Here is a 27,657-nt window from a genome sequence, read left to right as displayed (position 1 = left end):
TACAATAGAAATATATCATACAGAAATAGCATGCATTCAGAAAATGTTATATAAATGGAAATAGTTACTTTAAGTATACTGTAAATAATACTATATTAGATAATACATATAACATGATATTCATACAGTTCACTCCATGATGGGTTGGTAAGCGAAAACTGTGAGCTAAAATAATAATAAAAAAAAAAGGTAGACTTTTTCAAATAAATACTTTTCCATTTGAAACCTTTGAAGATATCGCTAGCAGTAAATACATATGAGAACTACATACTACGGTAGCATAACTTGGCTAGGATAATAAAAAAAAAAAGTGCCATAAAATACTGATTTTTTTTTTTTTTCTCTTTTACATTTAACTCTGAAAATGTTCAATAAAACAAAATAATACAGAAACCACAATATAGATAAAAATGGAGCTCCATTCTAAAAAAATGTATTTGGTTTTGGACAGAGTCGGAATGCACTAGAACTTTTTATGCCTTCCACTCACTTCCTGTTCTGGAGACACAGCAAGAAAGTAGAGGCAATCTTCTGAAACCCCTCTTAGCCATTTTCCTAGAATTTCCCTCTCTCTTAGTCCCTGTGAAAGTGAATGTCACCCAGGAGGACATGGACAACAACAAAATTATGACTATTTTTTTTGTTTCTCTACCAAAAACTTGAAAAAGAGTTCTAGCGGGAGTTTGCAATTTAAGAACTTTGCTTGACTTAGAACAGTGGTTCTCAACCTGGGGGTCGAATGACGATTTGCCAGGGGTCACCGAATCCTGGGAGGTTCCTGAAGACCGCGTTATTCTCCCAGCCTTTTCGCGGCCACCCCCTGGAACCTGTGACCACCCAGCTGGGCTGTTCCTGGAGCCCGTGGCAGCCCACTCAGCCTCTTCACAGCAGCCCATTCAGTTTACGGCATGGCTGGGGGGGCGGAGACTGGAGGTCAGCTGACTGGTGAGGAACGTGAAGTGGGAGGGGCTGGAGGAGACCCTATCTCCTGATTTCGATATAGGTGTCACTGCTATGAGACACCACAAAGTCGGAGGCACAATGAGTAACACTACCTCTGATTCTAGTTGCCATGAAAGGTCCCAACTACAGTTCTCAGATCAGCAGATGACCTTGATCAAGAGCACCTAAGTTGGCTGATCAGAACTATATTTAGTTTATGTCGGATCTTTCAGATTTGGGATTCTGCACGTTCGTTATCATTTGTTAAAACGAAAGCGAAAATACCAGAAATTCGGACGAACATGCATTCAGACGAAAACGAATGTACATGTCTACTTGGAATAAACATAGATCTATACTCAAAAAATTGGGCCAGACTCTTCTAAGTTACTATCATTTTAGGGCCATATGTCTTTGTTCTTGAACCTTGTAGGTTCAAATATACCGTATTTATCGGCGTATACGCGCACTTTTTTGCACATTTTCAGGGCAAAATCGTGGGTGCGCGGTATACGCCGATACCCGCTTTCCCGCGCCGAGTTTTGAATACTGCGCCGACATATACCGAGCGCAGTACACTCGGGTATAGTCGGCCAGTCTCGGCTCCTTCCGCGCTCACGTCCTGGACGTACAGGACGTGAGCGCGAGTGTTGCCGAGCCTGCCCGACAATACACGAGTGTACTGCGCTCTGTATATGTCGGCGCAGTATTCAAACTCAGCGCGGGAAACGAGCGGGGAGGAAGCCGCAGAAGGACGCCGGACCCGACGAAGAGGACACCCGAAGCCCGCAGACGGACCCCGGACCCGACGAAGAGGACACCCGAAGCCGCAGAAGGACGCCGGACCCGACGAGGCCGCCGATGGACGCCGCGCAAGACACCAAAACTGTAAGTACAAAAAAAACTTTTTTCCACAGGATTGGGGGCCACTTTAGGGGTGCGCGGTATACGCGGGAGCGCGTTATACCACGATAAATACGGTACATTAGACCGCTTCCATCTGATATCTGCAGTCTCAGCAGAGAAGAGAACTGAACTGTCTACAGATCACTTGAAGACGACCTCAGAATGAAAGCATTGGCCAAGGATAAAAAATATTTTAAAAAACACAAAAAAAAAACGGTGAAACTCTCCTCCTAAGTCAATCAAAATCAATTCATCAAAATTGTTTAGATACAGTATATATAGCTTGCTACCATGCGTAGAGACACCTCCATTTTTTTAACGTAATATGTTCTTTGGTTATTCAAAGACTAAAGACTAAAACATCTTTTGTCATGGAGTATAGGAAATACTTGTTAAGGTTTTTCTAGCAGTTCGATGAAGATGAAATGTATCAAATGGGTGATGGAGTTATTGAGGAACACCTCACACGGTGAGGATACAGAACGTCTTGTTATTTGTCGCACTCCAGGTCCTGCACAGCCTCTCCACCTTGGTAATGCTCCAGGCAGAACTCCCGAATGCGCCGGCAGGCCTCTAACATCAATTCATCTGGAACGGTGAGCACGATCCGAAAGTAGTTGGGATATTCAAAGCACTAGAAAAAAAATTATTGAATGAAGAATTACAAGGATGTTGGTGGTTGTGGTATAAGATGTACCAATGACGGTTGGAGTGCTAAGTGGAAGGGGTAGGCCTGCTATGGTTACCTAATTAGTCTCAGTGTTGTAATAGGAGAATAACTGCTGGGAAAAGTACACACAGATTCATAGCTCCAAAAAAAGCAAAAAAACACACACGCCTAGTGAAACAAAAAAAGCTGCTCCAGATGAGTGCGTCTCTGGTTAATCCCCACACACACTAGTCAGGTGCTAGCCCAGCTTGCATGCTGTGTAACATGAAGAAATAATTCCGGGCGGCTGCACTTCAAAAAATCTTTTTATTAAAGCTTCATATGACAAGTGGTTGACAGATGGAGCAGGGGACAGAGAGGTAGACGTGTTTCTGATGGACTGTGATGGGCAGCACCCAGGATGTCCATGTGCAGGAGAGAACAGTTTTGAGCGGAGCTATGAATAGTTTTGAGGAAGGGGGTTAGAAGATATCACCTCACTGCTGGACTTGTCATTTGATATGCCAGTTTCTTATTATATTAGTGAGTATATCATTTTTTTGGATCCACAAAATATTTATAGTGGAAATGCATTAGGCGTGTGTAACATGAAGAAATAATTCCGGACGGCTGCACTTCCAAAAATCCTTTTATTGAAGCTTCATATGACCAGTGGTTGACAGATGGAGCAGGGGACAAAGAGGTAGATGAGTTTTGCTCAAATGTTAGCGCTTAGTCATTACCTATTGGAACTAGTCACCACAATCGCCTACATACTGCTCTAATGTGTCATCATTAGGTTACAGCTGAACTAACCAATTAAAATTAGTACTCAGCTGGTGTTACAAAGAAAACCCCGGCTAGAATACATGGTACTTCCCCTCAAATCTGATGTAAAGAGTTCGGTCCAAATCCACTGCCAGAAAAAATCTGATACACAATTGAACTTGGAGCGTGTCGAGTTTGCTCAGAGTTCATTTGGTGTATCAGATTTTAGATAGGATTAGGGCTAAGGTTAGCATTAGGGGTTAGGGTTATGGTTAGGATTAGGGTTAGGATTTAGGGATAGAGCTAGGGTTAGGTTTAGGACTAGGTTTTAGGATTAGGGATAGATCTAGGTTTAGGGGTTAGGATTTGGAGTTAGGGGATTAGGGTTAGGGTTTAGGAAAAGAGCTAGGGTTAAGGGTTAGGGATAGTGCTAGGGCTAGGGGTTTAGAGATAGGGTTAGAGGGTTAGGATTGGGGGTCAGGGTTATGGTTAGGGTTAGGGTTTAGGGATAGAGCTATGGTTAGGGTTAGGATTAGGGATAGATCTAGGTTTAGGGGGTAGGATTTGGAGTTAGGGGATTAGGGTCTAATAAAAGAGCTAGGTTTAGGGTTATGGTTAGGGTTAAGGGATAGTGCTAGGGGGGTTAGAGTTTAGGGATAGAGATAGGGTTAGGATTAGGGGTCAGGGTTATGGTTAGGATTAGGGTTTTAGGGACAGAGCTAGGGTTAGGATTAGGGTTTGGGGGTTAGGGTTAAGGGATTATGGTTAGGATTAGGGGTTATGATTAGGGTTAAGGATAGAGCTAGGGTTAGGATTAGGGATAGATCTAGGTTTAGGGGTTAGGATTTGGAGTTAGGGGATTATGGTTACGGTCTATTAAAAGAGCTAGGTTTAGGGTTATGGTTAGGGTTAAGGGTTAGGGATAGTGCTATGGTTAGGGGGGTTAGAGTTTAGGGATAGAGATAGGGTTAGGGGGTTAGGATTAGGGGTCAGGGTTATGGTTAGGATTAGGGTTTAGATTAGGGTTTTAGGGACAGAGCTAGGATTAGGGTTTGGGGGTTAGGGTTAAGGGATTATGGTTAGGATTAGGGTTAAGGGGTTAGGGTTAGGATTAGGGTTAAGGATAGGGTTAGGATTAGGGATAGATCTAGGTTTAGGGGTTAGGATTTGGAGTTAGGGGATTAGGTTAGGGTCTATTAAAAGAGCTAGGTTTAAGGTTAAGGGTTAGGTATAGTGCTAGGGTTAGGGGGTTAGAGTTTAGGGATAGAGATAGGGTTAGGATTAGGGGTCAGGGTTATGGTTAGGATTAGGGTTTAGATTAGGGTTTTAGGGACAGAGCTAGGGTTAGGATTAGGGTTAGGGGGTTAGGATTAGGGGTCAGGGTTATGGTTAGGATTAGGGTTTAGATTAGGGTTTTAGGGACAGAGCTAGGGTTAGGATTAGGGTTTGGGGGTTAGGGTTAAGGGATTATGGTTAGGATTAGGGTTAAGGGGTTAGGATTAGGGTAAAAAAGGGGGAGTAGCTCAGTTTGGTGGGGGCAAAAGTGTAATCAAACTTTGTTTTAAGGTTTCTTTACCTTTTTAAGCCAATCTCTCCCTTACATCCCCTCCCACCTATCCTCTTTTTTCTTTTTCCTAAAGCAAAACTTTAAACCCCTTTTTTACGCATTGTCCACTGTCACATATTTAGGACCCAGCCGGCCACGTGCTCTCGGATTCAGATATGTATGGGGATTCTAAATGGTGTTGTGTCGCAAATAGCATAGTGATTGGTCGGTTAGGGGGTAAGACTCCATCTTACATTTTTGGTGAGTTTTGTAAAATGTATACATTAAAATGGAAATGATGATTGCAGGATGACTTGCCTACCCAGGATGAGTTCTACACAATTTTAATGGAAGTTGACTTCCTCTTTAAGAATTAAAGTCTGTAAAGACTTACTGTAGCCGGGAGACAAAAGACGGACTGCTCAGATATCATTCTTTCCGTGAAATCCACATCGCTCTGAAATTCTGGAAAGTGTTCCATGTCAATCCCAACCTACAAAGTAAACAGAAGAATACAAGAAACAAATTAGGCTGTGATTAGGCAAACATTGCCGTGAGTACTCTGATTTCTTCAGCACACTTTATCCTTTTGTCTGCTTGACGTCTCAGGTGTCTCCTGGTACTCAAGTGACAAGTCTCACCTAAGCCAGTTAAAGCCTACCTCTAGACCACAGGGGTCTCCAAACAGTGGCCCGGGGGGCCAGATGCGGCCCTTTGCTTGCTTATATCTGGACCAGGGCCGATCCTAGGGTCAAAGGCGCCTGGGTGCAGAAATATTGCTGGCGCCCCCACATGGGCATCAGAATTTTACTAACTCCTTCCCTTTTACAAATGTTTCTATGGCAATGACTCAACCACAGAGATGCTCCCCTACGAAGTCTTCATTAACCTTGGATCCTTACATGATCTCTTAACAATAAACAAAATACAGGAAGAGAAGCAGAGTACTTGGGACCTGGAGTTGGGCCTCTCTGATGGACACAGAGAGGGCTTCTGTTAGAGAGTCGGTAAGATGTTCGGCGCCCCCACCTCTGCAGGCGCCTGGGTGCAATGCACCCTGTGCACCCTGCCTAGGATCAGCCCTGATCTGGACCTTGGAGCATTATTCCCTCCACTGTTAGCAATAGTGGGGCATAGTTCCTGATACTGACATCGACAATGCGGCACTAGTCCTCCCACTTACACCAGCAATAGGACACTATTCCTCCCATTGATGACACCAATGATGGGACACTATTCCTCCCACTGACACCAATGATGGGACACTATTCCTCCCACTGACACCAATGATGGGACACCATTCCTCCCACTGACACCAATGATGGGACACTATTCCTCCCACTGACACCAATGATGGGACACTATTCCTGCCACTGACACCAATGATGGGACACTATTCCTCCCACTGACACCAATGATGGGACACTATTCCTCCCACTGACACCAATGATGGGACACTATTCCTCCCACTAACACCAATGATGGGACTCTATTCCTCCCACTGACACCAATGTCGACAAATTAATTAATTTAGAAACATCAGAATTAACGAAAACCCGAATTTTCGGAATATTCATAAATTCTAAATCCGAAAATTAAAAAATCTGAAATAGAATAAATAATAATGTGTTGACTGCTGTAAGTGTAAACCATGCAAATCACTTGCTATGTGTATTGTCAGTGTTTCCATATCCAGTTTTTACTGCTTAAGTATCAATTGTCTTTTTGTCAGTAAAAAAAAAAAAAAAGTGCCCCGTCAGTAAATTTACAATGTTTTGTCAGTAAAAAATGCTGCGGGAGGTTGGCAACCCTGCACATTACATGGGCATGGTCCACTGTGGTCACCATCAGGAGCACCAAGATGGAACAAATGACAAAATTAGGAAAAAAGTATTATTTTATTAAAAAAAAATATCAGTTGTATATGATACACAAACTAAATAGACTTGTGCACTGCCAAAAAATGTGTCAGTTTTTTCGTTTTTCGGGCCATTTGCTATGATTGCAATTTGGAAATTCAAGAATAAGAAAGAAAATCCGAAAATTCGATAGAACGAATATCCTGAAAATTCTAAATAATAACTAACTAATAATAACTAACTATTAAATTATAGGTATTGGAATTTCCTTTCAAATTTGGCTGTTAGTCAACATAACGAATACAAATTTATCCGAAGTTATGAATTGTCCAAAATAACAAATGCCGCATCTAAACAAATGGAATGGATAAAATTATTTATAAATAATAATCAAAAGTTTTTATTAACATTATTGTTATTTATTATTATTAATTAGTTATATTCCATTTGATTAGATACGGCATTCGTTATTTTGGATAATTCGTAACTTTGGATAACTTTACATTCGTTACGTTCACTAACAGCCAAATTTGAAAGAAAATTCCAATACCTATAATTTAATAGTTATTATTTCAGATTAAAAATTTTTGGGTTTTTCGGATTTTCAAACTTCTGTATTTCCGAAGTTTCGAATTTCCGAATATTCAAATTTCCAAATTTATCAATTTTCAAATTGACACATTTTTTAACTTACGAATTTATGCATTTTTGAATTTACTAATTTTCGAATTTACAAATTTATGAATTTTTGAATTTACGAATCTTCAAGTAATCGAATTTAAAAATGAGGTAATCCGGTTTTCGTCAATTTGGAAGTTCCCGCATTACCAAATTTGTCGAAATTTGTTAAAAAACTAAATCGGCATTCGTTATTTTGGATAATTCGTAACTTTGGATAAATTTGCATTTGTTACGTTCACTAACAGCCAAATTTGAAAGGAAATTCCAATACCTATAATTTAATAGTTATTATTTCAGATTACATTTTTTTAGGTTTTTCGGATTTTCAAACTTCTGTATTTCCGAAGTTTTGAATTTCCGAATATTCAAATTTCCGAATTTTCGAATTTATCAATTCTCAAATTTTTGAATTTACCAATTTACGAATTTATGAATTTACTGTATGCATTTTTGAATTTTTGAATTTACCAATTTTCGAATTTACAAATTTATGAATTTTTAAATTTACGAATCTTCAAATAATCAAATTTAAAAATTAGGTAATCTGGATTTCGTCAATTTGGAAGTTCCCGCATTACCAAATTTGTCGAAATTTGTTAAAAAACGAATTAGGAACGAAACGAATTGCACATGTCTAAAACGAAATATCATCCAGTTTAATTGGTTACCCTATGCAACTCATTTTTTTGGGGGAAACGTTCTGAACGAGGTCTGGAATTTTACCAAGTGTGGGGGTGTCCATTAATGTGAGGGTGTCTAGCCAATAATCTGCTTACCATTAAATACATGGCTCCTGCCGGTCGGACAGGGCAGAGTCCAGGGACGGTGGAGAGGGTATTGTAGCAGAGGTCAGCATTAGACTGCAAAAAAACACAAGAAAGAATGGACGTCAATTAATGTTCCAGAAAACTATTGACTGCAAATGATGTGAAGCCAAAGTAAAGAGAGGCAAGTGAAATTATAGGTCATAGCTCTGGCCTGTAGTATGATCTCCTATTTCCCAATATTACAGCTGTTAAAAAACAACGCACATTCTATTGATGGCAGCATTACATCTAGAAGGAACTTTTTTTGATGGAATAGATATATACCGGTATATATGTGTGTAGCATCCAGAACATCCATCATCCTAGGTTTGCCTTTCCTAAAAGGCCAGATGAGAAGAAGACAAGGGCCAGCCACTGGCCAGTGTGTAGAAGAGAAGAAGGTCATACTCCCTTTTAAAAATTGTAACACCATGAAAATTTGGGTAAAATTATGAATTTTTTCCAATATAAAATGTTCCCATAGTAAGATTTCCCCTCACCTCCTAATATAGTTTTTTTCAGTAATGGTGGTGATCAAGACAAAATAAAGGGGGTGAACTTCTCCGATGAGGACACCAACAAATTAAAACTTGACAGAGATTCTAAACCTATTTGTTAGATACAATATTTAGTATCTAAGAAGTACAATTAAAAAGTATCTAACAAATAGGTTTAGAATTTGTCTTTGTCAAGTTTAAATTTGTCTGTGTCCCCATCGGAGAAGTTCACCCTCTTTACCCAACACCATGGAAATTTTGGTAAAATTACCAATTCTTTCCCATGCGAGGATAACTGCACTCATATGCCCCGTACATACGCTCGGAATTTCCGACAAAAAATGTTCGATGGGCGCTTGTTGTCGGAAATTCCAAACGTCTGTAGGCCCCGTCGGACATTTTCTGTCGGAATTACCGACAACAAAAATGTGAGAGCTGGTTCTCAAATTTTCCCACAACAAAATCCGTTCTCGTAAATTCCGAAGCACAAAATTCCACGCATGCTCATAATCAAGTACAAGCCGGAAGCGCTGGGTCTGGTAAAACTAGCGTTTCATAATGGAGATAGCACATTCATCACGCTGTAACGGACTGAAAAGCACGAGGTTGAAAAGGGCGAATCGTCTCTCTCACCAAACTTCTACTAACATGACTGGTATTGAACTTCCCTTTAATAGTGCCGTTGTACGTGTTGTACGTGACCGCGTTCTTGGCGTTCGGAATTTCCAACAACTTTTGTGTGACCGTGTGTATGCAAGACAAGTTTGAGCCAGCACCCGTCCGAAAAAAAATCCATGGTTTTGTTGTGGGAATGTTTGATCCTGTGTACGCGGCATAAGAGTGCAGTTCTCCTCGCATGGGAAAGAATTGGTAATTTTACCAAAATTTCCATGTTGTTACTGTTGGGTAATAACACTTAGAGGCGCTTTTCCTTTCTTTCTGTCCCCATAGTGCATATAGAGCTTGCTTCTGCTCTTGGATCAGCTCGGATGAACTTCTTTTTATTGGACTTTATATTTACCACTTTTGGCTAGACGGCAATTTACACGTGTACGCCTACTGTTCTGTTATTTATGTACTGTCCTAATATTTGTGGATGTTATCAGACTGCACCAAACAAACCCAAGGCATTTGGTAATTTTGGATACTCTTGGCAAATCACTGTTGCTTGTTCTGAGATAAGTGGATGCCTGAGGCCTTGTACACACGGCCAGACATGTCCGATGAAAACGGTCCGCAGACCGTTTTCATCGGACATGTCTGCTGGGAGGTTTTGGTCTGATGTGTGTACACCGACGTTCTCTGACACGGAAGGTCAATGCTTCCACGCATGCCTCGAATCAATTCGACGCATGCGCGGGATTTCGGGCCGCTGGTTATACGTCATAACCAGCGGACATGTCCGATGAGTCATACTGACCATCGGACATGTCCGACGGACATGGTTCCAGCGGACAAGTTTCTTAGCATGCTAAGAAACTTTTGTCCGCTGGAAACCTGTCCGCTAGCCCAGGAATCCGGTCCAGTAGGCCCTACACACGGTCGGATATGTCCGCGGAAACTGGTCCGCGGACCAGTTTCAGCAGACATGTTTGGTCGTGTGTACGAGGCCTTAGAGCTGCACGATTCTGGGAAAAATGAGAATCGCGATTCTTTTGCATAAAATGAAGATCACGATTCTCAATTTTTTTTTATTTAAAGCGGTAGTAAACCCAGTTCTTGCCCATGTTGTCACCATTGCCCATGTTGTCACCCCTATCCATATATGTATACTCTCGCTCAGGCCCCCAGGTAGTACAATGGTTCTCTCTCTCAGGCTCCGGGTTACACGGAACCCCTCCGCCGGCCCTCACCTTGGTGCCCCCCCCGTCTTCTGCCTCCTCCAGCGGTAAAGCTCCGGCTGGGCTCCCCCAGCACCTGCCCTCACCTCCCCGGCTCCGGTCAGCATTCTCTGCTCCGCTCCCTGTCTGGAACCAGGCCCGCTAGGAATCCTGGGATTGGTAGTTCTACAAGGAGACCTCCCCCTTCACTAACAACAGAGGCGGGACTACATATCCCGGCATGCCATGCGGCGCGGCAGCGGGCGGCGGATGATGACGTTCCTGCTGCGAATTGGAGGATGGTGGTGATGGGGAATGTGAGCGACTTCCGGGGGGACACATGCACATGGGACAGGTGAGAATATTTGATGGCCGCACCTGAAAATCGCGGGTCATCCCGCGGGGAGATCGCGGGCGGGGAGAATCGAGATCGCGATTCTCTCCGCGATTAATCGTGCAGCTCTACTAGAGATATGTAGCCGGAGCCGGGTTTTTATATTTCCGACTAAACTATAAATATCACAAAATCAAGGAAAAACGTTCTGGACAGCCGCACTCCAAAAATAAATTGCTTTTATTGTAAAATAAAAAAAACACACAAAAAGCATGCCACAGCAGACGGGGTAAAAAGCTGACGCGTTTCACACCAAACTTTAGCGCTTATTCATATCTTACCATACTATAAATATCACAGTTGAAAATAAAAGACACACGCTCACACACAGATAGTGCCTTTTTATAGGAAATACCTTGATAAAGTTGATGGTGTTGTCGTAAAAATGCTGAGGAGTCCTGTTGATTAAGTGATCCAGTGCTCCTTGGACGATGGTGCATGGACCGAGAATTCTCTGAGTTAGGCGTACAAGGCCCTCTCTGATCTACAAAAAATGATAAGTGTTTGTGGTATTTTCATATAACATTTTAATACTAGTGTAGACACAATGCTCTTTTTTTCGATATTTGTGGATATTTCAAAAGTATGCAATGAAATATTTTGTTTCGGGAATTTCGTTTTTCGTCCGAAAATTATATTACGGCTGAAGGGTTTAAATTGTTACCTCTTTGCCAAAAATCTCTTTCCGATCGTGGATTAAAATCCACCCCATCCTCCAACCTGGCACCAGCCAACGCTTAGCAAGCCCGCCACATGACAAAATCGGGACATTAGTGCTCAGTGGCGCGAGAGCCTGGAAGGCGCCGTATTCAAAAACCTGTTGAAACCAAAAAAGGAAAACGATTAACCACTTAAGGACCTTGCCTGTTTTTCAGACTCGGTGTTTCCAAGTTTAAAACTGTTTTTTTTTGCTAGAAAATTACTTAGAACCCCCCAAACATTATATATTGTTTTTTTCTAACACCTAGAGAATAAAATGGCGGTCATTGCAATGCTTTTAGTCACACCGCATTTGTGTCTTTAAAGTGCCGACGTATATGTACGTGAGCGGGACCTTAAAGTGGAGGTTCACCCGGAAATGTTAATTTTTAACATTAGATTGAGGCTCATTTTGTGAAGGGGAATCGGGTATTTTTTTTAAAAACGAAGCAGTACTTACCGTTTTAGAGAGCGATCTTCTCCGCCGCTTCCGGGTATGGGCTGCGGGACTGGGCGTTCCTATTTGATTGACAGGCTTCCGACGGTCGCATACATCGCGTCACGATTTTCCGAAAGTAGCTGAACGTCGGTGCGCAGGCGCCGTATAAGGCGGCACCGACGTTTGGCTTCTTTCGGCTACTCGTGATGCGATGTATGCGACCGTCGGAAGCCTGTCGGAAGACTGTCAATCAAATAGGAACGCCCAGTCCCGCAGCCCATACCCGGAAGCGGCGGAGAAGATCGCTCTCTAAAACGGTAAGTACTGCTTCGTTTTTAAAAAAAACTACCCGATTCCCCTTCACAAAATGAGCCTCAATCTAATGTTAACAATTTTTTTTTCGGGTGAACTCCCACTTTAAAGCGGATGTCCGCTAAAAAAAAAAATATAAAGTCAGCAGCTACAAATACTGCAGCTGCTGACTTTTAATATCAGCACACTTGCCTGTCCTGGAGTCCAGCGCCGTCCGCAGCAGAGTGACGAGCGATCGCTCGTCACTCTGCTGCCCCCCCACCATCCTCGGTGAGGGAACCAGGAAGTGAAGTGCTCCGGCTTCATTGCCAGGTTCCCTACGGCGCATTCACGAGTCGCAGCGCGACTCGTGAATGCGCCGTAGGGAACCGGGCAATGAAGCCGGAGCGCTTCACTTCCTGGTAAACAGGAACTGTGCTCTGGGAGCCGAGTGTTCCCAGAACACAACGGGGGGGGGGGACAGGAGGTGACATCCTGCCCGCAGACTGTGGCCGGAAGTGGGTGCAAATACCTGTCTTTAGACAGGTATCTTCACCCCCCTCCCCCCTGAAAGGTGTCAAATGTGACACCGGAGGGGGGGAGGGATCCGATCAGCGGGAGTTCCACTTTAGGGTGGGGCTCCGCTTTAAGTGGTGCATATCATTTTAGATCAGGGGTCTCAAACCGGCGGCCCTTCAGCTGTTGGGAAACTACAAGTCCCATGAGGCATTGCAAGGCTGACAGTTACAAGGCATGATGGGACTTAGTAGTTTTGCAACAGCTGGAGGGCCGCCGGTTTGAGACCCCCTGCTTTAGGTAAATAATATTATGTGATAACATTTTAGCATTAAATTCTATTTTAATGTTGCTAAGCTGTGTACTGCAGTGAGAGAAAAAAAAAAGATAAATAAAAACACAAAATAAAATTGTGTTAATCGGCGTTGGCTGTGAAATGATTTAGCGCTATTGTCTTTGTGCAATCCAGTAAGACGAAGGTCGCGTTTTCTGGATGGTTTAGGACACAGCCGGTACTTTTGAGCAATAAATATGTGAAGACATCTGAAAGTGTTTAGGAGACCAACAATTGAACATCCGTGCCAAGAGAAGACAACATCAAAGGAACATGCAATCTGCAAAGTCACTGTGACATCTGGATGGGGCAATAGACGCCAAAAAGGGGCGGGGCTCAGGAAAGCGGCACGCAATGTACATTGATAATTGATATCTCTGCGTAACACTGGAGTGCCAAGGATTTTTCTTTGGGATAAATTAACCTTTAATTTGCTCATACTGGCCTGGCCTATTTCAGTATCCATAGTCCAGGAGCATGTAATGCCGCGTACACACGATGGGATTTCCCATGGGATAAAATCCAATGGAATTTTTTGTCGGAATTTGGATGAAGCTGGCTTTCATCAGTCTTGCCTACACACTATGGCCCAGATTATCAAAGGGCTTACGACGGCGCAACGCCATGTACGCCGTCGTAAGTCCTAATCTGGGCCGTCGTATCTATGCGATTGATTCTCAGAATCAGTTACGCATAGATAACCATTAGATCCGACAGGTGTAAGGCTCTTACGCCATCGGATCTTAAATGCAATTTTTTTTTGTCCGCTAGGTGTCGCCTCCGTCGTTTTCCCCGTCGAGTATGCAAATTAGCTAGATACGCGAATTTCCGAACGTACGCGCGGTCGACGCAGTGAAGTTACGACGTTTACATTAGGTTTGCCCGGCGTAAAGTTGCCCCTGCTATATGAGGGGCAACCAATGTTAAGTATGGCCGTCGTTCCCGCGTCGAAATGTAAAAATTTACATTGTTTGCGTAAGTCGTCCGTGAATGGGGCTGGACACGTCGAAACCAATGACGTCCTTGTGACGTCATTTGGAGCAATGCACCCTGGGATATTTTACGGACGGCGCATGCGCAGTACGTTCGGCGTGGGAACGCGCTTAATTTAAATACTACACGCCCCCTACCCGCCTAATTTGAATTAGGCGGGCTTGCGCCGGGTGATTTACGCTTCGCCGCCGCAACTTTACACACAAGTGCTTTGTGAATAAAGCACTTGCCTGTAAAACTTGCGGCGGCGTAATGTAAATGAGATACGTTACGCCCGCACAGTTTTGCGCGATTCTACGAGAATCTGGGCCTATCAGACTAAATTCCGACCGTCCAAAACGTCCAAGACGTAAGACACTACGACGAGCCGAGAAAAATGAAGTTCAATGCTTCCGAGCATGCGTCGACTTGAATCTGAGCACGCGTGGATTTTTCTCGGATGGAGTTCCACACAGACGATCGGAATTTCCTATCATTTTCATCTGAAAATTTTAAAACATGTTCTATTTTTTTTTTTTACACCGATGAAAAAAAGTCCACACACGATCGGGTTTTCCGATGAAAAAAGTCCATCTGACCTGTGTTGATTCTTGCTTGAGTTTTTGTTCTCTGAATATGTTTTCACTCATTTAGAATTTTGTTTAATTCACCAAAATGTTTACCTTAATTTTTAAATTCACCTAAAATAGTAAGAGCTATTTCTATGTTGGTTTACATCAACTGACATTCACTTTTCATTAACAAAAAAACTTTGGGGTAGATTCACATAGAAGATACGACGGCGTATCTCTGAGTGTGCGGGGTCGTATCTATGCGCCTGATTTATAGAATCAGTTACGCATAGATTTCCCTAAGATCCGACCGGCGTAAGTGTCTTACACAGTCGTATCTTAGGCTGCATATTTACGCTGGCCGCTAGGTGGAGCTTCCGTAGATTTACGCAAGGAATATGCAAATGAGCTAGATACGCCGATTCAGAAACGTACTTCCGGCCGGTGCATTTTTTTTTTTTTTTTTAAATTGTATTTTTATTGGGTTATAATAAAACAAGTAAGACATCACAGTATCAAAGTACAAAGTATTGAAATGTTCAACACAATGATGATACAGAATTGTACAAAGAGAAAAAAAAGAACATTAAAGTAAATGACATATACATAGGCCCAGATTCTCATACATTCGCGCTGCTCCTGGGCAGCGTAATATATGAGCTCTACGTTACACCGCCGCAGGTCTACAGGTTTACATCCTGATTCTCAGAACACTTACCTGTAAACTTGCGGCGGTGTAGCGTTAGATTGCTCGGCGCAAGCCCGCCCAATTCAAATGGGGCGGGCACCATTTAAATTAGGCGCGCTCCCGCGCCGAGCGTACTGCGCATGCTCCGTCGGGTAAATTACCCGACGTGCATTGCGCTAAATGACGTCGCCCCGACGTCATTTGCCTAGATGTATACGTAAATGGCGTCCAGCGCCATTCACGGATGTCTTACGCAAACAACGTAATTTTTATTCAATTCGACGCGGGAACGACGGCCATAGTTAACATTGGTTGCGCCTGCTAATTAGCAGGGGCAACCTTACGCGTCGGGTACGCTACGCAAACGACGTTAATTCGCTGCGTCGACCTCGCGTATGTTCGGGAATCGCCGTACTTACCTCATTTGCATAGACGACGGGGAAAAGCGACGATGCGACACCTAGCGGCGGGAAAAAAAATTACTTTTAAGATCTGACAGCGTAACAGCCTTACGCTTGTCAGATCTAATGGGTACCTATGCGAAACTGATTCTGAGAATCAGTCGCATAGATACCCGGGGCCAGATGAGGTGTTACGATGGCGCTAATGGTGTTGCGCCGTCGTAACGCCTTTGAGAATCTGGCCCATAGTGTCCAGGCGGTGCATTTTTTTACGTCGTTTACGTTAGGCTTTTTTCGGCGTATAGTTACCCCTGCTATATGAGGCGTATCCTATGTTAAGTATGGCCGACGTTCCCGCGTTGAGTTTTGAAAATTTTACGTTGTTTGCGTAAGTCGTTCGCAAATACGGCTGGACGTAATTTACGTTCACGTCGAAAGCAAAGACGATTTGCGGCGGAATTTCGAGCATGCGCACTGGGATTTTTTCACGAACGGCGCATGCGCCGTTCACAAAAAACGTAACATGCGCAGGGTCAAGTGAAATTTAAATAAAACACGCCCACAACATCCCCATTTGAATTAGGTGGGCTTACGCCGCCACACATACGTTACGCCGCCGTAACTAAGGGCACAAGTTGTTTCTGAATACAGAACTTGCGCCCTAAATTACGGCGGCGTAACGTATCTGAGATACGTTACTCCGGGCGGATAGATAGACCATTCTATCTGAATCTAGCCCATTATTTTTTTCTTTCTTTATTCAAGAAAATGTGTACACCAGATAATTTAAAAAATATTCCCCGTCTCTGCCCCAAAGCGTGTCAACTCACCATGTCTCCATAGATCTCATCAGCCAGGATAGGTACACACTGCCTGGATGCCACTGTAAAGACATTTGGGTCAATATATTTCAGAGCAATTTTTTTTTATGAAACATAAAAGTAAAAAAAAAAAAAGACAACTAAAATGATAAACAATTTATTTTTTTAACCACTTGCCGACCGGCGCACGCACTTTTACGTCGGCAGAATGGCACGGAACAGGCAAATGGGCGTTACAGGTACATTTGGCGCAAGCTCCGTGACCGTGCCCGCGGGACCTGCGGACTCGATGTCTGCCGGTGTCCCACGATCGTGTCACGGAGCAGCAGAACAGGGGGGTGCCTATGTAAACAAAGGCATCTCCCTCTTCTGCCTAGTGACAGGACACTGATCGTCTGCTCCCTGTCATCAGGAACAGCGATCAGTGTCGTGTCACAGTAAGCCCCGCCCCCCACACAGTTAGAATCACTCTCTAGGACACACTTAACCCCTTCCTAGCCCCCTAGTGGTTAACCCTTACCCTGCCAGTCACATTTATACGGTAATCAGTGCATTTTTATCATGTATAAATGTGAATGGTCCCAAAATAGTGTCAAAAGTGTCCGATGCGTCCGCCATAATGTCGCAGTCACAATAAAAATCGCTGATCGCCGCCATTACTAGTAAAATAATATATATATATATATATATATATATATATATATATATATATATTAATAAAAATGCCATAAATCTATCCCCTATTTTGTAGACGCTATAACTTTTGTGCAAACCAAGCAATAAACGCTTATTGAGATTTTTTTTACCAAAAAAAAAAAAAAAAATACGTGTCGGCCTAAAACTGAGGAAAAAAATTTGTTTTTTTTTTTTAGATTTTTTTGGGGATATTTATTATACCAAAAAGTTAAAAAAAAATTGCCTTTTTTTTTCAAAATTGTGGGTCCTACTCAACCCATAGAGATTCTCCAACTCAGCTATCTGTGGCCCTTTACTGGTTGTACCTGATTACCTACTCAACTGTTGGTGGTCCTTCTTGGCAAAGACTGATTTTGGTAACGTAAAGTCCTACTTAACCCATAGAGATTTTCCAACTCAGCTATCTGTGGCCCTTTACTGGTTGTACCTGATTTCGTACTCAACTGTTGGTGGCCCTTCTTGGCAAAGACTGATTTTGGTAACGTAAAGTCCTACTCAACCCATAGAGATTCTCCAACTCTGCTATCTGTGGCCCTTTACTGGTTGTACCGGATTTCCTACTCAACTTTTGGTGGTCCTTCTTGGCAAAGACTGATTTTGGTAACGTAAAGTCCTACTCATCCCATAGAGATTCTCCAACTCTGCTATCTGTGGCCCTTTACTGGTTGTACCTGATTTCTTACTCAACTGTTGGTGGTCCTTCTTGGCAAAGACTGATTTTGGTAACGTAAAGTCCTACTCAACCCATAGAGATTCTCCAACTCTGCTATCTGTGGCCCTTTACTGGTTGTACCTGATTTCGTACTCAACTTTTGGTGGCCCTTCTTGGCAAAGACTGATTTTGGTAACGTAAGGTCCTACTCAACCCATAGAGATTCTCCAACTCAGCTATCTGTGGCCCTACTCAAATAACATATTCCACAAAGCACTACGTGGTCGAATGTGTGTCTTGAAGAGATTCAACTGGTCATCAACAGCAATTTATGGGTCTTTAACTGTTTCCATACTTTTGAACAGCAGGACTTACCAGCAATAATTTTCTGCAAGTGTTTTTTGCTGAAGACAGATCCGCAAGGATTGGATGGGTTATTGACAATGATACAGGCGGTCTTATCATCCACTAGAGACTCCATGTGTTTCAGATCAATCTCCCAGGACTTCTCTGGCTGCAAACACAACAGAATGTCAGTGATAGAAACTCAAGAGTTCTTGAGTTCAACATACAGCCACGTATCCCAAAAAAATGTGATAGTGAATTTTAAAAAGTGTAATAAATCAAAATGTATTATTTGTGACCATGTGGATATTTGGCTCTTGACATCATAAATATGGGGGCAATACGAGAGATCAACATCATCCAAACTGGATGACTTCAGCAAATTGTATAATTCTGAGATTTTTTGGACCTCAGGTCAGTTTTTGGACCTGCCTTTGGAAAAAGGATGGAATGGCAACACATATTCCAACAATTAGCATTATATGTAAGAACATTTTCCAGTTTTGAGGTTATTTTCCGTGGCTAGATAGCAAAGGAGCTTGGTATAAAAGACAAAAAAAAAAAAAAACTACAGTACAGAACACTTTCTACCAATTTATTTCTGATCCCTTCTTTGCTTCCTTGTTGGAGAATCAAAGTAGATAAGTCCTTTTTTTTAAAGCTGCTATTTAGCCAAAAGATACGTCGCCATCCGTCCATGGCGGATCGGATCGGGTAAAATAATCAGATCTCTCCATAGGAGACAGCGGCGCTGCACAAGCCCCTCCCCGCTCAGTGGGACTTGTCATCCGCCGGCTCAGCGGAGATCTGCGGAGAGATCTCCCACGGGAGCTGGCGGACTCCGCTGAGACGGAGTCTGCCTAGTGTGAAAGGGGCCTAAGGGGACATCAGATTAATGCTAACTATACATGTTACAACTGAACATTGTCTTAAAAACAGAATTCAGAACGTGACACCTTTAATTTAATGGGGGCATTTACACTGGCCACTGGCACCCCAAACCACCAACCTGGTGCCACTCCTGGATAATGTTAATGTACATGGGGTGATTAGGGTGTGCCCTGGCACACGCAGCCCACCCTGTGCGCAGTACACGTCTTGAATCTCATTCTCCTGTAGTGTGGTATTAATCACATATACATACATGGATGATGCTTTACATTTTATGAAGGAAAATACTCACAATCAAGTTGTAGAGTTTCACTTCCACCCCCAGAGATAAAGCCAATGTCTTGTAGAGGGAAAACCCAGGCCGAGGGACCAGGATGTTTTGGCCTGGATTGGCTAGCACGGCCAGAGCCAGTTCAATAGCTTGGCTGCAACCACTGGTGAGGATAATGTCCTAAGAGCAGAGATGACCAAAAGTAAGAAGACATAATGATATTGGATGACTTGCTTACTCAAATACTTAGTGCTATAAGCCAGAATTTCTAAATGAATATTTGGCCAGTGGGAAAGAAAGGAATGATTTCCATGGTTCTGTCCACTGTCCTTAAAGAGTAAGTCCATGAAAAATGTAACTTTATATATATATATATATATATATATATATATATATATATATATATATATAGAGAGAGAGAGAGAGAGAGAGAAAGAGAGAGAGTTTTAGATATTATTTAAGTTGTCGATGTTTTACAGTGTTCATGTTTTAATAAGAACAAATGCAAGTTAAAACAAATAAATAAAGAAGGTTTACAACCCTCTTGCCCATACGGCAGTCTAAGGGCCACATGTAGCCTTTTGGCATTTGATGTGCAGCCCTTCAAGCCCCAGCAGTGTGAATAGTGGAAGCACTTATTTGCAAAGCGAACTTTGATAACAGTACCCTAATTTGCCGTGTTGACGTCAGTCTCCAACCACACCTGACTGTTTCCTCGACTTAATGTTCAATGGTCTTCAGTAACATTATATAATAGGAATATTATATGCAGCCCTTTGGAGATTATAGGGGCAACTGGCAGACTGGTTTGACCACCTGAACCACTGGTTGACTGCTTTGACCACCTGAACCACTGGTTTAACCTCCTGAACCACTGGTTTGACCATCTGAACCACTGGTTGACCACCTGAACCACTTATTGGCTGGTTGACTAACTGAACCACTGGATGACTGGTTGACTAACTGAACCACTGAATGACTGGTTGACTAACTGAACCACTGGTTTAACCACCTGATCCACTGGTTGACTGGCTGACTACCTGAACCACTGGTTGACTTTTTTGAACCACCTGGACCATTGGTTGACTGGTTGACCACTTGAACCACTGATTGACTGGTTTGACCATCTGAACCATTGGTTGACTGGTTGACCACCTGAACCACTGGTTGACCACCTAAACCAGGGATCCTCAAACTACGGCCCTCCAGCTGTTGTAGAACTACACATCCCATGAGGCATTGTAACACACTGACATTCACAGACATGACTAGGCATGATGGGAATTGTAGTTCCTGAACAACTGGAGGGCCGTAGTTTGAAGACCCATGACCTAAACCAATGGTTGACTGGTTTGACCACCTGAACCACTAGTTGACAGATTTGACCACCTGAATCAATGGTTGACCACCTGAACCACTGGTTGACCACCTGAACCCCTGGATGACCACCTGAACAACTGGTTGACCACCTGAACCCCTGGATGACCACCTGAACCACTGGTTGACTACCTAAACCACTGGCATACATGCAAAGTCCCTTTCGCTACCACCAACCTACCTTGGCTTCCAATGGAGCTTCGGGACACGTGTAGAATTTGGCAATTACTTCCCTGCTTGACTGATATCCTACAAATGAATCAGAAAACAATGATAGTAACCCTTTCTTTCATCAGAGTTTATATACTAAAGATGCCATTTAGATGCTAATAAGATGCTGTTTTCATTTTAAAATCTACAGTAAAAAAGGGGCAGATGGAACCTAATTATCTTTTTGCATAAATTATAATCTAAGGGTTTATTAAATGTCTAACTAAACATATGAATTAGGCGTTCAGCCCACCATTAACTAACTTTCCAGTATTGTATCATAAATGTCTATATATAAAATGATGCAGATGAAGGAAATGTGAAAGAGCAGATCTACACGAAAAATGACCTTGTGCCGGGACTGACCTATACTTGGAGCGTATCCATTATACTTCTGAGAGTCGATTGCTTCCTTCATAGCTCTGGTAACCTCGTTATCAGTTGGAAGGTTTCCAAATATCGTAGGGTCTCCTACAACACAAAAAAGATATGACGTTGAGATCAAGATCATTGAGTTTACCCCATCTGAATGTTATGGCTGCTGTTAGAAACCACAGGGACCCACACAGCCAACCCGACAGGGCCCCCCCAAAATAAACACAGTTTACGATGCTTCAGTTTTGAATGAGCACGGTGAGTGATCTGTACTGATCACTCATTGTGTTCATTCAAGAAAGGAAGGGGTTGGTATATGTGACATATTTACTGGACACTTCCCTCGCTCTCCATCCTCAAGGACCCTATTGTGTTTTTGCACCTGCTGGTGTAAAGAAGAAAAGGGAAGCTGGCAGCAATGCAAGGGTGGGCACAGCCTACGCAGCAGGGGTAATTGTATGGTGCACAGGGAAAGTAAGCGGTGTGGTAAGGGACAATTGCTGGAACCGATCCCCTGTATGGTTCTCTCTGCAGCAGCTGAAAGTTGGTGGGAGGCAGAGGAGAAGAAGCCAGCTTTCAGCTGCTGCAGAGAGAGCCATACAGGGGATCGGTTCCAGTAATTGTTCCACCCCCCCCCCACGCTGTGCCGATTACACTTCCTGCCCACATCCGATTCACCCAGCTGCCTGGGCCCCCCTGCTGGCCTGGGCCCCCGTACGGGATGACTGGTGGTACTCTCTTATCCACTGCCCTGCTGAATGTTATGGGAGAAGCAACACAGTCAGGTATCGGTTCCAGTAATTCTTCCCCCCCCCCCGCTGTGCTGATTACAGATCCTGGCCACATCCGATTCACCCAGCTGCCTGGGCCCCCCTGCTGGCCTGGGCCCCGTACAGGAGGGCTGGTGATAACTCCTTATCCACTGCCCTGCTGAATGTTATGGGAGAAGCAACACAGTCCGGTATCGGTTCCAGTAATTCCTCCCCCCCGCTGTGCTGATTACACTTCCTGGCCACATCCGATTCACCCAGCTGCCTGGGCCCCCCTGCTGGCCTGGGCCCCGTACCGGAGGGCTGGTGGTAACCCCTTATCCACGACCCTGCTGAATGTTATGGGAGAAGCAACACAGTCAGGTGGATTTACCAAAGGCAAATAGGCTTTTTAATTTCCAAGAGAATTTTCCCCAAGCTTAGCAAATGTGGCAAAGAATACACAAACGGGTACAGGGAAAATACTTTTTTTTTTTTAATTTCGCATAATTAGATTATGGAAGTCAACAGAGCTTTACCGCATTCACCAAGAGAAAATGTCCGTGAAAAGTCAACAGCCTATTTGCCTTTAGTATATCAACCCCAATGGATCAATTATTCAATATATCCTGATCCAGGAGCTGCCCCAGCATTGTGATCGGACATTGAAGTGCTGGGGGGATATCTGGGGTGTAGAGAGGTCAGAGTGCTGGGGGGATATCTGGGATGTAGAAAGGTCAGGGTGCTGGGGGGATATCTGGGGTGTAGAGGGGTCAGAGTGCTCGGGGGATATCTGGGGTGTAGAGGGGTCAGAGTGCTGGGGGGATATCTGGGGTGTAGAGGGATCAGAGTGCTGGGGGGATATCTGGGGTGTAGAGGGGTCAGAGTGCTGGGGGGGATATCTGGGGTGTAGAGAGGTCAGAGTGCTGGGGGGATATCTGGGATGTAGAAAGGTCAGGGTGCTGGGGGGATATCTGGGGTGTAGAGGGGTCAGAGTGCTCGGGGGATATCTGGGGTGTAGAGGGGTCAGAGTGCTCGGGGTATATTTGGGATGTAGAGGGGTCAGAGTGCTGGGGGATATCTGGGGTGTAGAGGGGTCAGAGTGCTGGGGGGATATCTGGGGTGTAGAGGGGTCAGAGTGCTGGGGGGATATCTGGGGTGTAGAGGGGTCAGAGTGCTCGGGGGATATCTGGGGTGTAGAGGGGTCAGAGTGCTGGGGGGATATCTGGGGTGTAGAGGGGTCAGAGTGCTGGGGGGATATCTGGGGTGGAGAGGGGTCAGAGTGCTCGGGGGATATCTGGGGTATAAAGGGGTCAGAGTGCTCGGGGTATATCTGGGGTGTAAAGGGGTCAGAGTGCTCGGGGTATATCTGGGTGTAGAGGGGTCAGAGTGCTGGGGGGATATCTGGGGTGTAAAGGGGTCAGAGTGCTGGGGGGATATCTGGGGTGTAGAGGGGTCAGAGTGCTGGGGGGATATCTGGGGTGTAGAGGGGTCAGAGTGCTCGGGGGATATCTGGGGTGTAGAGGGGTCAGAGTGCTGGGAGGATATCTGGGGTGGAGAGGGGTCAGAGTGCTCGGGGGATATCTGGGGTGTAGAGGGGTCAGAGTGCTGGGGGGATATCTGGGGTGTAGAGGGGTCAGAGTGCTGGGAGGATATGTGGGGTGTAGAGGGGTCAGAGTGCTGGGGGGATATCTGGGGTGTAGAGGGGTCAGAGTGCTGGGGGGATATCTGGGGTGTAGGGGGGTCAGAGTGCTGGGAGGATATCTGGGGTGTAGAGGGGTCAGAGTGCTCGGGGGATATCTGGGGTGTAGAGGGGTCAGAGTACTCGGGGGATATCTTGGAGGGGGTCCAGAGCATTACTTTGCCCAGGGGCCCATGATGCTATTGAGACAGCCCTGTCCGTCGGACTTCCGAAAAAAAAAAAAAGTCGGATGGAGGCTACACACATGTCCGGACTTTCCTAGAAAAAAAGCCCGTCTGACCGGCAGGGTGTACGAGGCATTAGAAGGTCTGGAGATGAAATGACCCACTGACCTATAGACAAGGCAATCAATGGCTTGTTGGGATTGGGGGTGGCTTTCATAGTGTCCACAATGGCTCGGATGGGATTAAACGTCTTCTTTGACATTTCAGACGCCCGTATTGACCACCTCGGTTTTCGGTTTTTGATCTTCTCGATGCCATTTGTCCCTTGAATGTTGACGTGTACATCCAGGACCTTGGGGTGGACCGAGGAGCCGTTCACCTGAATTACGTAGGCGTCCGTCTGCATTTCTGCTGTAAGGTGATATAAAAAAATATTACTGGGGGGAGCTGAGATAAACCACCAGCATTGAACACACATGGAAATTAAAAAATTAACATAAAAAATTGTAACTTTCAATAAAGGCGCAAAAATGGGTCTGCAAGAAAAGAAGTCCCATAATGTAATAATATGACAATTATAAAATACACTAGAAAGTGAAAATCTTAAAGAGGAATGTATATTTTATTTATTAAGTTCAATACCCCCCAAAAAAATCTTTACATTTTTAAGATAAATTTAAAATTTTGCAGTTACAGTGGAACCTCGGATTACGAGCACAGAATGCTTGTAATCCAAAGCACTCGCATATCAAAGCGAGTTTCCCCATAGAAGTCAATGGAAACAAAAATAATTTGTTCTGCATTGACTTCAATGGCATGCAATACCGGATGTGGCCAGAGGTGGGGGGGGCGCCGGAGAGCCTTGGAAAGACTCCGGAACAGCTCGGCTGAATTTGCAAAACATTGGAAAGGCTCGGGAACTGAGTATTTCTGAGATTTTCCAAGTATTTCCGAACGGCTGCGCTCGGCTCTGGCGCCCCCGCACCTCAGGCCAAATGCGGTATTGCACACCGCTGTGGCTTGTCGCTCCTGCTTGTTTTGCGAGACAACACTCGCAAACCGAGTCAGGATTTTCCCCCCAAAAAATTCTCGTATTGCCAAACGGTCGTTAACCACTTCAGCCCCGGACCATTAGGCAGCTAAAGTACCAGGCCCCTTTTTGCGATTCGGCACTGCGCCGCTTTAACTGACAATTGCGCGGTCGTGCGAGGTGGCACCCAAACAAAATTGACGTCCTTTTTTCCCCACAAATAGAGCTTTCTTTTGGTTTTATTTGATCACCTCTGCAGTTTTTATTTTTTACTCTATAAACAAAAAAAGAGCGACAATTTTGAAAAAATTCAATATTTTTTTACTTTTTCTATAATAAATATCCCCCAAAAATATATAAAAAAAAATAGTTTTCCTCAGTTTAGGCCGATACGTATTCTTCTAAAAAAAATTGCAATAAGCGTTTATTGATTGGTTTGCGCAAAAGTTATATCGTCTACAAAATAGGGGATAGTTTTATGGCATTTTTTTTTATAATTTTTAGGTGTACGTCGGCCTCTAGGAGCGATAGGGGGTGCGTGCACATGCCCACGACACAACGCTGAAGCCGATTGCACGTGGCCGGCTGCGGTGATGTCCACCCCGCCCACCTGCCATCTCTCAACAGGGAGCCAGAATGGGGATCCGTGTATGTAAACAAAAAGATCCCCGTTCTGACAAGGGAGGAGAGAGAGAGATCTGCTGTTCCTAGTGATCAGGAACAGCGATCTCTCTCCTCCTCTAGTCACTACACTCCCCCCACAGTTAGAAAAACCTCCCTAGGGAACACTTAACCCCTTGATCGCCCCCTAGTGTTCACCCCTTCTTTGCCAGTGACATTCATACAGTAATCAGTGGGTATTTATAGCTCTGATCGCTGTATAAATGTCAATGGTCCCAAAAAAGTATCAAAAGTGTCCGATGTGTCCGCTGCAATGTCGCAGTCCCGCTATAAAAAAACGCTGATCGCCGCCATTACTAGTAGAAAATAAATAAATATTAAAAATGCCATATATGTATCCCCTATTTTGATTTCCGCGTCGAGTATGCAAATTAGCTTGTTACGGCGATCCACGAACGTACGTCCGGCCGGCGCATTTTTTTACGTCGTTTGCGTTCGGGTTTTTCCGGCGTATAATTAAACCTGCTATTATGAGGCATACTCAATGTTAAGTATGGCCCTCGTTCCCGCCTCGCATTTTTTATTTTTTACGTCGTTTGCGTAAGTCGTTCGCGAATAGGGATTTGCGTAGAATGACGTCACCGTCTTAGAACATTGGCTTGTTCCGGTTTCATTTCGAGCATGCGCACTGGAAAACCCCCACGGACGGTGCATGCGCAGTTTAAAAAAAACGTAGTTTACGTCGGGTCACGACGTATATACATAAAACACGCCCCCATCACAGAGATTTGAATGCCGCGCCATTACGGCGCCAAAGATACACTACGCCGCCGTAACTTACGGCGCGAAATCTTAGATACGCTACGCCCGGCGGATTAATGCGCCGATGTACTTGGATCTACCCCTTTAACCTTTGCGAAAACCAATCAATAAACGCTTATTGTGATTTTATTTACTAAAAATATGTAGAAGAATACGTTTCGGCCTAAACTGATTAAGAATTTTTTTTCTTTATTTTTTTGGGGATATTTATTATAGCAAAAAAGTAAAAAAAAAATAATATACATTTTTTTAATTGTCGCTCTTTTTTTTATTTTTAGCACAAAAAATAAAAACCACAGAGGTGATCAAATACCACCAATAGAAAGCTCTATTTGTGGGGGAAAAAAATACATACATTTTGTTTGGGTACAGCGTGCAAGAGAATATCGCAGGATCTGTAATACTTATTTATTTCAGCTACAATAAATGACTACAATAATTCAGCTGAAATTGTTAAGTTTTACAAATTCTGCTTAATATTGTTGATATTCTCTTACATGGGAATATGGCATCGGAAAAAGTTGCTATTTCTATTACAATTAATGATTTGTATTACCTTTAAACACATTTACTATTGTTTTTGTAATATTTTGCCATGTATTCAATTATTAAATAGGTTTATCAAAAGTGTTTTTTTTTTTTTAATCAAATCATTTTTATTTTGTTACTTATTAAACATACATACAAATATAACAAAATTAGTCTATATATTTATCAAAAATAGAAAAAATTGAAAAAAACACACACACACAATAAACAAACCTTGCACTTCTCGGACTAAAGTAACTTAACATATAATAAACAACCCATAATAAAGTTATAAAAGTGTTTTATTAATATCATTCTTAGTATTCCCAGATCCCACTTCCTATAACATTTCATTTAATATATGTTAATAGACTTAAAAAAGAAGTTAATAAAGTTACGGTAAAGGACAGTATAAAACATTTACATGAAATCCTGCATTAAACGAACACTTAACACAATACAGGAAAATAGTTTAAAAGACAAAATACACTATATTCAAAAAAATAACATAAACTCAGGGCAGAACATATAATCTGTATTATTTACTTTATTCCCATAATTTAATTACATTTTTATTTTTAAAGATTTATTTATTAGCTATTATAAATCTACAGATCTACAGA

At 43.4% G+C, this 27,657-nt stretch overlaps 1 protein-coding gene across 2 annotated transcripts in view; it reads right to left on the bottom strand.

Annotated features, from left to right (window-relative positions):
- Nucleotides 1–2,052: 2,052 nt before the first annotated feature.
- The window catches only part of TAT (tyrosine aminotransferase), a 27,618-nt gene continuing 2,013 nt past the window's right edge, over nucleotides 2,053–27,657 (bottom strand). Inside the window, exons 2-12 of one of the 2 annotated variants that reach the window (XM_040329569.1) lie at nucleotides 24,202–24,444; nucleotides 21,410–21,514; nucleotides 21,015–21,082; nucleotides 19,478–19,636; nucleotides 18,325–18,463; nucleotides 16,611–16,663; nucleotides 11,533–11,685; nucleotides 11,224–11,352; nucleotides 8,128–8,211; nucleotides 5,206–5,304; nucleotides 2,053–2,482 (exon numbers count right to left, since the gene is read on the bottom strand). In XM_040329569.1, the coding sequence (XP_040185503.1) occupies nucleotides 2,339–2,482; nucleotides 5,206–5,304; nucleotides 8,128–8,211; nucleotides 11,224–11,352; nucleotides 11,533–11,685; nucleotides 16,611–16,663; nucleotides 18,325–18,463; nucleotides 19,478–19,636; nucleotides 21,015–21,082; nucleotides 21,410–21,514; nucleotides 24,202–24,439 (1,371 nt within the window). In that variant the 5' untranslated portion in view covers nucleotides 24,440–24,444 and the 3' untranslated portion in view covers nucleotides 2,053–2,338. The remainder of the gene's footprint in view (nucleotides 2,483–5,205; nucleotides 5,305–8,127; nucleotides 8,212–11,223; nucleotides 11,353–11,532; nucleotides 11,686–16,610; nucleotides 16,664–18,324; nucleotides 18,464–19,477; nucleotides 19,637–21,014; nucleotides 21,083–21,409; nucleotides 21,515–24,201; nucleotides 24,445–27,657) is intronic. The other variant, XM_040329571.1, reaches the window with a different exon arrangement.

Source organism: Rana temporaria, chromosome 11, assembly GCF_905171775.1.
Source record: "Rana temporaria chromosome 11, aRanTem1.1, whole genome shotgun sequence".
NCBI lineage: Eukaryota > Metazoa > Chordata > Amphibia > Anura > Ranidae > Rana > Rana temporaria.
Note: the sequence above shows the minus strand (reverse complement) of the source record. Positions and strands in the feature narration are given on the sequence as shown.